The 14,634-nt window shown below is 30.9% G+C and overlaps 1 protein-coding gene and 1 long non-coding RNA gene across 2 annotated transcripts in view; both read right to left on the bottom strand.

The window, feature by feature from the left end:
* Window positions 1–217: 217 nt before the first annotated feature.
* LOC106783653 lies at window positions 218–13,259 on the bottom strand (the record flags this gene model as incomplete). The annotated part of the gene is made up of 9 exons (XM_014742365.1): window positions 218–421; window positions 516–705; window positions 796–1,037; window positions 1,760–1,914; window positions 2,703–2,839; window positions 3,106–3,239; window positions 3,465–3,548; window positions 7,909–8,128; window positions 13,119–13,259. Coding segments are annotated over 9 exons (1,503 nt in total), but the record flags the coding sequence as incomplete, so codon positions are not given.
* LOC106783654 overlaps window positions 13,260–14,634 on the bottom strand; it is a 60,357-nt gene continuing 58,982 nt past the window's right edge. Inside the window, exon 3 of the long non-coding RNA XR_001381336.1 lies at window positions 13,260–13,286. This is a non-coding gene — a long non-coding RNA (uncharacterized LOC106783654). The remainder of the gene's footprint in view (window positions 13,287–14,634) is intronic.

Raw genomic sequence — 14,634 nt, 5'->3', positions numbered from 1 at the left:
CCTCCCGATTACATCGACGTCATACGATATCGATGTACGGTAATGCAGATTTATGTTTTACCGACAAATTTATTATTGATGCTTTTGTAACCTACGCACTCTACATTACTGATTTTCGTCGGTAAACTAGAAATCGCGATAACCGCGGGAAGAAAGAACGAAATTAACCCCCCGAATGTATATTTTTTTGTCCCCACCCCGCCTCCCCCTCCCACGACCGCTTAATTAATTCTACCCTTGTGCGTCATATAGCTTATGCTATCCGAGAGTAATTTTTCTCGCGCTTGTCTTCGCATTCGCGAACACATTGCCAACAATGTACCCGACAATAAACAAATTATACCACAACCTAATCCAACAATAGTGCTCATCACGTTCGATCTTAAACACACTCTGTCGTTTGAGCCTGAATCATTTGCACCTGAAAATTCATATCAAATATTAATATTAAATGATAAAAAATAGATAATATATTTGAACTGTAAGAATTTAATGGTAAAAAAATGTGGTTTTACCATTACGAGAAGCGGTAGTAGAATTCTGGAAAAGTTCCGTGTCAACTTCCCCTTCCTGAAGAACTCGAAGGGATTGGAAAAGATTAACATTTTCCGATAAACTAGTAGCAGGTGTTGTCGGTCCACCAATCATGTCCGATACGGATCTTTTCGCAACATTTTTAGCGTTTCTCCAATGGCATGGTTGACTCTAAAAGTTCAACGTGTTAATAATAATACGTGAGTTAAATGATTGATTTTTTAGATAGTTTGATTTGATTTGAATTGATTGTTTTCTTACCGGACATCGACCGTGGCACATACGAACATCGCACTCGATGTATAAAGCGGGTGATCCTGTAAACCTAAATGTCTTCATATAAGCAAAAACTTGGGTCTCGAATAGACCACTCTCAGACCAGGATCCACGAAATCTGCTAATCAGTTTGTCGTCTACGGGACATCCGTATTGATCGATAAGTTGAATCCTCTTGTTTCCACCATTATGTGCGTAACAATCGTTCACGACGATATCGAAACCATCTATTTATCAAAGATAAAACATGAAAAAAGACAGATTATTTTTCGTATACCTTAATTTAACAAAATAATTTTTCTAACATAGTTATTCTCGTGATATCAAATTTGTCTATAAATACTCTTAGAATTAATTACGATTAATAAATATCTTGATATTAACCCTAGAACTACAAACTTATTTTTTTAACCTTCAGACTACAAACTGGGTATATATTTACCCCTAAAAACTGTTCTAATATCAATAATCAGACTTTTAAGTATATAAATTTTTTTGTGTTTTTCATGCCAAAGAGAATAGTGAAGAGCAAATTCAATTTTACTAAAGTTTGATAGATGAAAAATCGATATAAATAAATTAAAGTACTGAAAAACGATGAAATGTTCATTTAATTTAAGTTTACCTGGGGTATATATTATAGATATCAACCCCACTTAATAATTCTAGGGTTAATATTATATTTTGTAATATCTATATTTGATTGAAGTTAATCAAATATTGCACGTAAATATATTATATATATATCGTGCAGGAAATAATAGAAATTGTTGATTTGTCGAGTGCGTAATAAGAGACGGCAGCATGCGGTCAGGTCGAGGATGCGGAAGGATAAAATAGAATAGATAGTTAGGCGTGTAAGGTAATCTAATGTATAAAATGGAAATACGTGACGCGTGCGTTTTCATTGTGAGGATCGAATCAAAGTTAGGGTTAGATAGCCTCGTACCGTATTTACTGCGCATGTAGATAATGAGAGTCAGAGGATCGCCGACGCGAACTGGTCCAGCCACTCTAGTTCCAGTGGTCCCGTAACCGTATCTGATTTCCATGTAGCACTCCGGTGGCTGGAGGGTGAAGACTACGGGATTTCCCGTGGCGACCCTGAAAGTAGACGCGCTGTTATATAGAAATTGCCAACGATCCGTCTCCGTTATCTCACGGTATCCAACGATTCCACGGTGTTGGATAACGGACATTGCCAATAGTAAAAGCGGAAAGGGAAGAGTGGGGAGGGGGGGGGATTGGATTAGAGAATCGATTCGAAATCAACGATAATCGACCGATTACTCGCTTGAATTATCCTCATCCATTTTCTATCGCGATATTTACTTCGTTTTTCGTTTTAAAAACAAAAATAAACAAACATTTTACCTATTAACAATTTTTTCTATACTCTTGGACTTTGTTTATTTAACGCAGTGTGAGTTTTTCTTTTTTATTAAATAGAGGAATGTCGAGAATTATAAGTAATTTTTGGTTGATGTGATACACACATTGATACGAGTTGTTAACAAATAATATTACAAAGGTAAGTGTAAACGGATATAACACACTGTTACACCGTATAATCATATTATTATTTAAGAACATCTTATTCCTGGGTAGCAAGGGTAGGACCTTTTTTTAGTCTATTTACTTAATTAGAATTTGTTTTTGCTAGAAAGTTCGGATGGTTTGCTAAACGATTTTTGTTCACTGAAAACGCAGTGATTGTGTAATATTAAAAACTAACACACACACAAGAATTAATTTAAATTAATAATGCATAAAATTTTTAAACATAAATCCTATCATTCATACCGTTTGCGTATGTTCTCATATATATAGAATTTGTTTATTAAAAATGTTAAAATTAATAATTAAATAAGAAAAACAGGGATATGACTTACTCGACATCGAGAAAGGGAAACGTCACTGTCTTCCAAAAATCGTATCCATACTCGCAAGTGACCTTGAAGTGTTCATCGAATTCTTCCTCGATCAGCGGATTATACTGGACGGTTACGGTGTTCCACATGAGATTTTTCTATGGTGTAAAATAGTAGAACAATGATGAGAGTATGTTTTTTTTATTTTCTTATCTTACAGTCGATCAGGAGACGATCAACGATTAACAACTAACTCACACACCAACAAGATATTTTCTCTTTCTCTCTCCGTTATTATCATTAAATGCATTTTCCCCTTTCTTTCAATTTTTTTATCTTTTTTTTTTCAATTTTTATTTACTACCATTATTATTATTATTATCATCATTAAGATTATGATTTTTGTTCATACTTATATACGCACCGTGGGGTTCTTTCTGCTGTCCTGGTGATGAGTGTTCTCGCCCAGAGTGCCGCACCGATTCAATTGGATGTAAAATTCATAGTAATCACGGCCCGTTCCGTTAACGTACATGCAGTCGGGATCGTAGGAGTATCCTATAATTAATACCGATTGTCCTTGACGAATAAGAATCACATAGTAGAGATTCGAATCTCTAAATCCTCGAGGAAATTATGATTACGTAATAGCATCTCGAAACGATTCAATCGATTTTATCTATCTATCGATCGTATTACTCGAGTTATATCGAATAGTGTATTGTCTTCTAAAGATAAATTATCTAGGGTAGATGTAAAACGATTTTATCTGTCACTTTATACCTGCTGAGTAAAGTAATCCTGTGAACGAGCCATTAAAACCGATCCTGATTTTCATATAATCATCCTGGCACTCTGCTTCGATATCTGTAATAATAGATAAAAATATATTTAAGTTAATACGTGTATGTGTGTTCGTTTAATGTTAATTTAACGATATTAGTGTCAATAATTTTTGCAAAGTTATGCTATGATTCGGAAGAATTTAATTAGATATCGATATTAAACAAATTGATATGTTTTACCGAAAATTGAAAAATAAATATCTATACTTTATTCGGCAAAATATATAAAAATAATTATTTATCCCTTTCAATATTTAATTTACGATCTTTCAAATAAATTATATTTAATGCTTAAAATAATTATATTTAATATATTTTTCTAATCGTTAATGAAAAATCAATTATTTTCCTATTAAATTTCCTCGGAAATAAATTATTTTTCGTTCAATTAAAAAAAAAAAATCATTTAAAAAGAAATCTCGATATAATTCGAGTTAAAAATAATAAGTCCTATAGAGCTTCGAAGATTCGTCAGTTAAAAAAAAAAAAAGAGGTCGTGGAAGAGAAGGATGAAGAGTGAAAGTGAAGTATGTAAAGTATGTTTCGTTAGGGTGTAATAGTCCCTTCATACTCGCTCATCGTGGTTGAGCTAAAAGCAACTGTTTACGTCCTACCGATGTAATCTTAAGAATTGTGTTGGATAAAGAGAGATATTTTAGATGAAGGATGAAGATAGTTTCACTTGGAAGGACGTATTTCTCTCTCCCTCTCTCTCACTCTTTCTCTTTCTCTCTCTTTTTCAAGATGATACAACTAGGCACATATTTACTATAGCATCCCTTCAACATTAACAACATTTTCGAGCAACATTTTCTTATCTCTTTCTCATTCTTTCGTATTTGTTTCGTTTTTTTTCTATCCTTCTTTTTGTTTAACGTATTCACGCGTGCATGCATGCATGCATGCATGAGTGTATGCATGTATATATGTATGTCAAGTAACACATGCACGCTTATTAGAATTGCGGATGCATGCTTTGTGTTCATTGTCCGGTAAAACGACGCTGCGTAGACAATAGAACGGATTGCACAACTTCGATACACGTTCTATGATAAACGAGAAAAGGGTGGATGGGGAGGAAGGAAAATGGCCGAGATTTATCGTTGTAAAATCATGACAAGTAAAAATAACAATAACGACTAAAAGTCATTATTATGTCTAGTCACACTCGAAGCACTTAAGTTAAAATCATCACACATGACAAAATGACGTTTAGTCATATTTATGTTAAATACTATTATGTCTTATTACATACGTATGATTACTAATTCGAGTGATATTTAAAAACATTTATATGTCGAATCACACTCGATACTCTAATGTAAATTTGAATCCTCAGTGTGCACATTTTCGTAACGAATCATTAAATGCATACTGGGTCAATTCGATTCCGAACAATATTCGGTTTTAAATAATATTTCGGTAACTATACACTTATTAACACAAATAAAAGGTAGAAGTACTTTTTCTTGTAAACTGAATAAACTTTAAGATTGCGGAAACAGATTTTGTAAAAAGAAAAAATGTAATTTCCAAAAAACGAGTTTTAAATTGAAACTGGTCTCGTTGGTAGAAAGTAAAAATTCGAATGTTCAAATTGATTCCCTAATGCACACAAAAAATAATATTTAAAATATTCAATTAAGTTTGATTTATTTAGGAAAAATTGTTCTACCCAAAAGAGTATAAGGGATTGCAAGGTACGAAGATATAATATTTTCCTCCCTCTGGAGAAGAATAATATGACAGAAAAAAAAGTATAATAAAAAGAGTAAAATAAAGAAATAAAATAAAAGTATATTATATTTATAACATAATTTAAATAAATTTATCATATATTATAATATAATAAAAGTATAATAAAATATAAATATATCCAAAGACACTATATATATGAGACCTTTCGTATGCAAAAATCAACTTTTGTCCTATCTACAGTGCAACTCTTTTTATTATTTCGATAGAATGACCTTGACGCGCAATCCTAAGACCACCGAATTGGACCAAACAATGTCGAGTATAACACTCGACACGATTAATAGTCGTTTAGGGTAATGAGGAGACACCAAATAAAATGAGAAATAGAATAATTTAAGGATGAGAACGTGTATGAATCATGCATGTACCGGAGGATACATTAAACTTAATGGTCCTTCTTTCGAGTAATTGACGATACCGCGGGTGGCCTTATGGTTCCCGCGGTGCATGGCGGCCGTCTTTACGACTTCATTGAACCTTACACAAGGTTTTATCTCTCTTTCTATCTCCTACCGCGTGCCTTGGCATCTATCATTTATAACTACGTGCCTTTTCTCTTTTCGCACGCTCATCGACGATAGTTCGCGTATCCTCCTCCCCCCTCCTCCCCCCATCCTCAACCCTTTTTCCCCATCGCAGCTCGCTTGCCCTTTTCTTCTCCTTTTTCCTTCTCTATTTCTTTACAGAAAGAAAAGTCGAAACGATCGATGAGATCTTCGACCTTCTAATCGATAACAAATTTTCTATCTCTCTTAAAAGTCATTTAAATTAGCTAGGAATCTTTAATTAGCATCTAACACAGGTATGTTTTATTTTTCTTTTTCTTTTTTCTTTTCTTTTTCTTTTTTTTTTGCAATTAAATGTGGTAATAAGTACGTTGATTTTTGCAAGATTGTAAGATGGAAATTTGTCCAAACGCGGTATGCTTAATTAGTAAGAATTATTTTTAATTATTATCTCCTTTGATTTGTTCTTTTTTTTTTTCTAATCAAACTTAAATGCAAGTATATTTGTAGTCGTGTGCAGTACAACAAATCGATAACAAATTTTCTTTCTTTTTTTATTTCTCTCTTAGGTCATTTAAATTAGATAGGAAACATTAATTAGTATCTAACAGGTATGTTTTATTTTTTTTCTGCAATTATATGTGATAGTACGTACGTAGATTTTTGCAAGATTGTAAGATGGAAATTTGTTCAAACGCGGTATGCTTAATTAATAAGAATTATTTTTAATTATTATCTTTTTGATTTGTTTTTTTTTTTTTCTAATCAAACTTAAATGCAAGTATATTTGTGGTCGTTGTGTGTGGTGCAACAATAAAAACATTAAAAGCAATTTACGTATGTTAATAAATTAATTAATAAAAAATATAAAAATATTGTTTAGTATTAACGGAAACGATAAACAATGGTATATAAATTTTATTTTTAACGAACATATAAAAGAAAGAATTAATGTCTTATGGAAAATATGAAAACAATACCGTGTTAAAAAAAAAACAAGTTTGGTTATATCAGTAGGATTTTTTAGTAATGGAAAATAGTAAAAGGTAGTAACACATAAAAAAAAAGAAATAAATAGTATAATAATTCTTACGAACTATGTGTGATCTTCTCACATAGATAAGGAATCTTCATAATACTTGTAATTATGCATAAAATGAAATGTTTAGCGAACTGCTTATTAAATGATTCCAACGGTAAATGAATAAATAAATAAATAAATAAATAAATAAATAAATAAATAAATAAAAAAATGTGCTCGTATGAAAATGAATGAATGAAAAATAATAATTGTTAGTAAAAAAAACTGAAATATGCGTGCGAAGTACGGTCCAATTATCATCGATTACAAGCCGCCATTACCACATTCAAAAGTCACACATATAAACCAACACAACTTGATTTAAATTAACTGAGATTTTCTACGCTCGAACCTAAGTTCAATGATTTAATAGCAAGACCGGACTTTAGATACGTTGATGATGATCCTAAAAGAGAAGGTAAAAAAAAAAGGAGAAAGATAAATGATAGATAGATAAGATGGATAGATAAATAGATAAAGAAAGATAACCGTGACGAAGATCAAGAATAAGGCGTGTTAAAGTCCTCCTCTTCTTCTAGTTTTGGTGTCAGCAAACGTTCTACGACTTCCCGACACCGTTTTAATTGCTCCTACTCTAACGGTAGCTTCCTATTCGCCGTAACCTACTCGAAAATTTTCTTTACCTATCTTTTAAACCTTTTTTTCCCCCTTTTACATTTAATCGATCCTTCGACGTTTAGAGTACTCGATTATTATTTTATTTCTTTATTCATTTATGTTTCCTAATGATCTCTAACGAAAATGATTAATCTTAAATATTATTCTTTTATCTCTGGATAGAGTTATATATAATTATTCCAAAATATTTTCTATTAGTTTGGTGAAAATCTTAGGAATGATTATAAATTGTTTTAACAATATTCATTGTTATTATTATTATTATTATTAATTAATTCTATTCGATATTACGAATTGATCATCGATTAATAAATCACACAATGATTGACTTTTTTATTGATAATAATTATAAAATTAAATATTGATTTTTGATGAATTATGATTTTCTTTTAACTTACGTTGTACTCTCGTGGTATTGGGCCTATATCTTCGATGTTCTCGATCCCAAGTTTCCGGATGTCTCCGCCATTCTTCGTCAGCGACCACACCTGTTCCGCCCCCTCCTGTTAATCCTTGAAGTCCTTGTAGGGTTTGTAAAGCTTGAAGATTTGGACTTAGTGGACGATTTTTTATAGATGGTACTGGAACGTATGCTCCACCTTCTCCTACATATACCACCTTAAAATAAAAATATCATTAATAAATATCAAAAATACATAACCGTATATATATATATATAAAATATTAACAAGATCAAATTGTGAAAGAAAAATAAATTAATTAAAAATTCTCGGATATATAATAATAATTTTAATAAATAATTCTACTTAAATAAAATAATATAAATATTACTAATATTCATTTACCGTAAACATTAAAAATAATTTAACGAATATCATATAAATATCAAAACAATATAAAATATCTATGCACAAAAACCATAAAAATAATCTTTTAAAGATACCTCTTTCTATTTAATAGAAAAAAAAAAACATACATATAATACCAAGCTACTTATACCTATATACACATTTACAAACTCATATAGAATACTATTTTCTCATAAATCACGAAACATAACATCACCCCATTCCTCTCACAGATCACCGAACCCTCTCTCTCTCTCTTCTCTCTCTCTCTCATAACGTGAGACCTTTAACCTACGTTAACGAGTCCCTTTAACCTTAAGATCGACAAATCGCTACCGAGCAAGAAGAGAAAAGAAGAGAACAACAACATACGGTAGATGGAAATGGTACGAAGTCGTGATGAAGGGAAGAGAAAGAAGAAAAAGAAGAAGAGGTCGTTCTCGAGAAGGAAGAAGAAAACTTTCTTTAGGATCCACTCGAAAAACACGAGGCACGAGCAACGCGTGACTAACGCTTTACAAGCTCGTGTATACACTTTTCTATCTCTATCTCTATCTCTCTTTCTTTCTCTCTCATTTTCTTGCTCATTTTTTCTAAGACTTCGTGTAAATACGTATAGGCATATACGTACGAACCACTACTATTATTACGCTCCTGTGTACACTCGTTTTCTCTGTCTCTTTCTTGCACATTCATTCTTAGTTAAACTTCGTGTAAATACGTGTATATACGAGCACCGCTATTATTACATTCATCTATTATTCTATCTTGCACATTCATTTTCTTAGTAAAACTTTGTGTAAATACTTGTTTCTGTATGAGCACCACTACTATTATATACTCATGTATACATACGTTTTCTCTCTTGTACATTCATTCTTATAATTATTAAAATTTCGTGTAAATACATATGTGTACGAGTATTATTACTATTACACACTCGTATGTACATTCGTTCTCTCTCTCTCTCTCTCTCTCTCTCTCTCTCTCTTATATAATTATTCTGTCATGAGAAAAATTTCGTTTAAAAACGTGTAAGTACAAATACTACTACTATTATGCTCATTTATATACCTTTTTTATCTCACTTTTTCTCATTTATGTTTCATGATAGTTCGTAGTAAAGAAAAGTACTACTACTATTACGATCGTGTATATATCCTTGTCTCTTTCTCTCTCTTACTTTGGTATATCTTATATAATATAATAGTATTATGAAGATACATGCATGTGTATTTGCACTACTACCTATTACGCTTGTGCATATACCTTTTTTTCTCTCTTTCTCACTAATTCTTTGTATAGATACGAGTACTTAAGTATTATTACTATTACAACATGAGAAAAATAAGTGTATAAGAAAAGAAATAAAAATATGAAAAAAAAAAATAGAGGAATACACTCATGGTTGTCAGGACGATGCATAGGGAGTTTGTAAACACCTACTCTGACGAATCAGGTGAGGAAACTGGAAGAAGAAGAAGAAGAAGAAGAAGAACCAGAAGAAGGAAAAGGAAGATAAAGGGGAAGAGATAGGCACGTGGTTGGTGGTAAACGTTCAGAGTACTAAAAACTTGCAAACAGCTTCCATATGCCTTATGTTAGTTATGAAGAAACACCAGCATGTTATTTCTCTTCTTCACTCGTTTTTTTTCCTTTCTATCTGTCTGTCTGTCTGTCTCTCTCTTTCTTTCTCTTTCTATCTTTCTTTCTTTTTCGCCATATTACACTTTCTTGTTGTCAGAAAGCTCTTAAAGTCGTTTCCTTGCCACTCACTCTTCCATTCCACTGCGGGAAATTATTGCTTTTCACGGATTCCACTTTTGAGGAGCGTTTCTGGAATTCGTGAAGGGTTTAAGAAAAGAGAATGAGAGAGAGTGAAAGAGAGAAAGATGAGTATAGAGGAAGGAATTGTTGGAGGAGGGTATTGGAATCGTTATGGATCTTACTACTCGCCAGGTTTATTCCTCTTGCTTACTTGTTTCCTTGGTTTGTTGTATTGTTGGCTAGTGATGTGTGTATTGGTTGCTATATTGTTGGTTGTTTTGTTTCTTAGTTACTGTGTTTTAGGTTACTTGGTTGGTAAGTTAATTGATGTGTTATTTGGTTGGTAAGTTAATTGGTGTGTTACTTGGTTGGTTGGTTGGTTAGTTTGTGTATTAATTGGTTGGTGTGTTGTTGGTTGTTTTGTTTCTAAGTTACTGTGTTTTTGGTTACTTGGTTGGTAAGTTAATTGATGTGTTACTTGGTTTGTGTATTAATTGGTTGGTTGATTAGTTGACTGGTATGTTGGTTGTTGTTGTGTTAGTAGGTTGGTTAGTGTGTTAGTTGAACAGATTTTTCTTCTTTATGTTCTTCTTCTTTTCGCGTGAACTTGAGAAATGAGAACTTGGTCGATATTTTCGAATCTTTTCAAAGTCGTTTTTTCTCGAAGATCTCAAGACAATTCCCTTTTCCTCGTCATTTCGAAGACATTAAGGAGAAGAGAGAAAGGAATTGTGTTGAAGCGGTACCTTTGTGATAGAAATCGATGCCGACATCATGATCATCGTGCTCTCCTCGTCGAAAATGAGAATGAGAATCGTAAAATACGTAATCGATTGGATCGATATCGTTCGAACATTCCAGTCTTTTATATTTTCCTTTTATTTTTTTCTTTATTTCTTTTTGTTCTTTTTCACATTTATAGGTGTAAACGTCGGCGTTTACGAACTTAACGATTATCGATCTTAAGTTTTATATTTTACGTAGAAAAATTTTATGGAACACATTTTTTTTTATAACAAAAAATAAAAGTGTATAACTAATTTAATTTCACGAAATTTTGTCTTCTTTTATTTTATTTTTTTCCCCATTACACACACTTTTACCCTTCAATTATTATTTATTGTAAAATTAAATTAATGTTATTTAATTGTACAGAGAGAACAATGATATAAATAAAAATAAATTAATTAATAAATATAATATATATTTTTTATAAATTGAAATAATCATTGTGAAATTTATTGATTATCTCACGAGTATCAAAGTAATCGTATATTATTATTGGTTCGCACGATCGAAGTAACGCTTTTCCTGTTCTTCCGTCGTCTCCGATCGAGCGAAACATGGATCGATAACGGAAGAAATTCTGAGAGAATTCACCTCGATGTTTAGCTATTCGCCAGAGGGAAAAGTCGAAAGTAATTAATCGATCATTCCAAAGAAAAAAGCAGAAAGATAGAGAAAGAACATGACTGATTCCATTTGACTGATTAAATTCACCTGTCATAAATAATAAATAATATCGAACGACAAACTTGTCACGTTTCCTCTGTTCAAATATAAATAAATAATTAAATAAATATTTCATATATATTTGCAAAAATATAACGCACAAAAATGTGTTTTAAATAAATTCATTATTTGGATAACGAAAAAGAAATTAATCGAAAGTTTAACAACAAATAATGTTTAAATTGTTGTTTGAATATTATGAAAATAATAATGAATAGTAAAATTGGGAGAATATTTATAAGATTAATATATTAAAAGTTAGAATATAGTTAATTTGTATCCATGAGTATTAACGTCCTGGATTTCTATTTCCTTCGTTTCCTTTTTCGCTATCTTGAAACTATTCCAACGACTTGAACGAAGGTCAAGGCAGACTGCATTACGATCCCGTACGTTTTCTATGACTCGCGATTGGTATCGTTTAAATCGAGTAAATACTTGTCGCGTAACTACGTTTCTATGAATGGCATTTAAATTTACTACGTTAATACTATATCAATGTACAAGGTGACTCGTACACCTGAAATCATTTTAGAATTATTCATCTAATCAAAAATTATTCGATACAAATGTTGCATGATTTTGAATGCAGCAAACGATTACGTATCAGTTTTTCTAACATGTTGGAAAGTTTCGAAATGTTAAAAATTAACTTTTATTTTTTTGTTTTTTTTTTTTAATAGAATCTAATAGAATTTTAATAGAATTTAATAGAATTTTTAATAGAATTTTTTTTTAAATAGAATCATATATCTTTTGGATCATACATTGAAAGAATATTATAAATTCCAAGTTAATAAAAAGAATTTACGTATATATTTATCTTAAATCTAATGATTAATGAAGTTATATGTAATTAGTTATCCTGGATAAAACTCGAATTCGTAATAAGTTGTTTAATTTTATTCGACGATCTATATAAAATGAATATGGATAATATCACATACCTAGATCATTGAAGGAAAACAAGAAATTAGATAAAAAAGAAATGACAAGCGGAATATTTGAACGAACAAGAAGAAAATTTCCGTCAATACGTTTTTCATCGAGTTACCGTGTATAAGCTTCGGGGATAACCGTAACAATCGATTATTATTTGCCAATAGGGAAGCGTAAAAAGAGAAGATGAGAATGATGTGGCTTATCTTTGCCCTTCTTTTTTATCTCATGATCTATTTTTTATCATTTGTCAATCATCCACCGAACGAGATCAAACGTTCACCAATAAAACTTGCGAATTTTTTGCATTTTTTAATTTATTAATTTTTCTATTTTTTATAATTGATAAAATATATAGGCTAGGTTCTTTAAAAAAAAGCTCCTAGATAATATTAATTCTAAAATTACTAAACGTATTGATTAAATTTTATCCTAGAAACAACAAAATAAAAACTCGTTGTATTTTAAGCAATAATTATTATCATTGAATTTCGATAATTGTAGAATTTTTTAATTTTTGCTTTATCCTGTATAATTAATAATATTATTAGAAATATTGTTAAATTACGAATGAAACTTACCGCATCGTGATCACTTGCCTCGTGAATCAAAGATTCCCTCGTCTCATTTTGCAAAGATTGTTCATCTTCCGGTCCAGATCCACTTCCTGCCCAATAATCCTCCGTAGTTTCCTCCAATGGCGTCTCTTCGCTATTTCCATCGTTATTCGGACTCTCCAAACTTGTCGCCTATCCAAGAAAAAGAAAAACAACAAATGATTTCTTTAAGTTCAAGTTCCCATTTCTTACAATTTTTTATTATCAGAAACATCTGTTGTGAGTTAATTTAACTTATATTTTTTTAAAATAAAATTAATTTTTAGCTTTAATACGAATTTGTTCAATGCGCATCCAGATTTTTCGACAAACTAATTAAAAAGTTAAATAAAATATTTTGAAGTCCCACCTTGCATATCTTCCTTATAGTAGAATAAAATTAAACAATAAAGACATTATTTCAGTGATTTACGTAAAAAACAATCGAAACCATTGTTAGTAGTAAATACCGAAACTAATCGAAGAAATCCCGACAGTAGTATAAATAAAAGATTAGCTTATCAAATTTATTCTCACAAACAATGCATAATAATTACTCTTAGATTATTTTCTTCGAAACTCATATCGACTAATTAAAACAATCACAGTGAATCATCGTCAACACCGAGTTATCCGAAACCTAACATAAACCAGAACTAATATCTCATGTTTTTCTCAGGATGCAAATGTAAAATAAATTTAACCGTCACTTGATCACTTGACCAATAGAATAAAACTCCAAACAATTCTGTCCTGAAAGAAACGTATAGAATCTTCTCGAATGATTTGAAAGAAATGGTATGGAACGTTCTCGAATAGTTCACAAAACTCAAGAATGTTAAAACAATTATTGAGTTATGAATCCTCAATATGTATTCACTCTCTTATTATCCCTTTTATCTTACAGTCATTAACTTCACTTGATAATAGTTTTGATTCTGATTTTTCATTTCGAATAATTAACTTGTAGCCTGATCTTAGTAGTCAATTTTCCTTTTCTGATTCTCGATTTCGAGTATTACATAAACTTGTGTTAGTTAAACTTGTGCTAATTAAAGAAGAAACAAACCAGCGATCAAACCAAGCACAATAAAGGGTCTTGTATTATCAACTATTTGTATGTAAAAAAACATTTATAATTAAATATCTTAGTGAATCAGAGCTATGGGAACTTATAATTTGTACCACTTCGTATCATTTTTCCTTTCTTCATCCTCATCCTTTCACTCGTTTGCCATTATTTATCGCCATTCAATCTTGGGAATACAAACCTGCCTGGTCCCGGCTAAACTCGGTGAACGCAGAATGGCAAAAAAAAAGGCTTAGCACATACTACTTAAATTTATTTCGTCAGTTCAGACGTAACAATATCGTGTAAACAAATATTTTATATCAAAACCAAAAAAAGACGTATATAAATTTGTAATTTTATTTGTTATAATAATAAAAAAAATCTGCATAAAATAATATAAATATAATATATAAAAAAAAATATGTATAT

This window comes from Polistes canadensis, unplaced genomic scaffold, assembly GCF_001313835.1.
Source record: "Polistes canadensis isolate GaletaPanama2010 unplaced genomic scaffold, ASM131383v1 scaffold_24, whole genome shotgun sequence".
NCBI classification, from domain to species: domain Eukaryota; kingdom Metazoa; phylum Arthropoda; class Insecta; order Hymenoptera; family Vespidae; genus Polistes; species Polistes canadensis.
The sequence above is the reverse complement of the archived record's forward strand: the minus strand, read 5'-3'. Positions and strand labels throughout refer to the sequence as shown.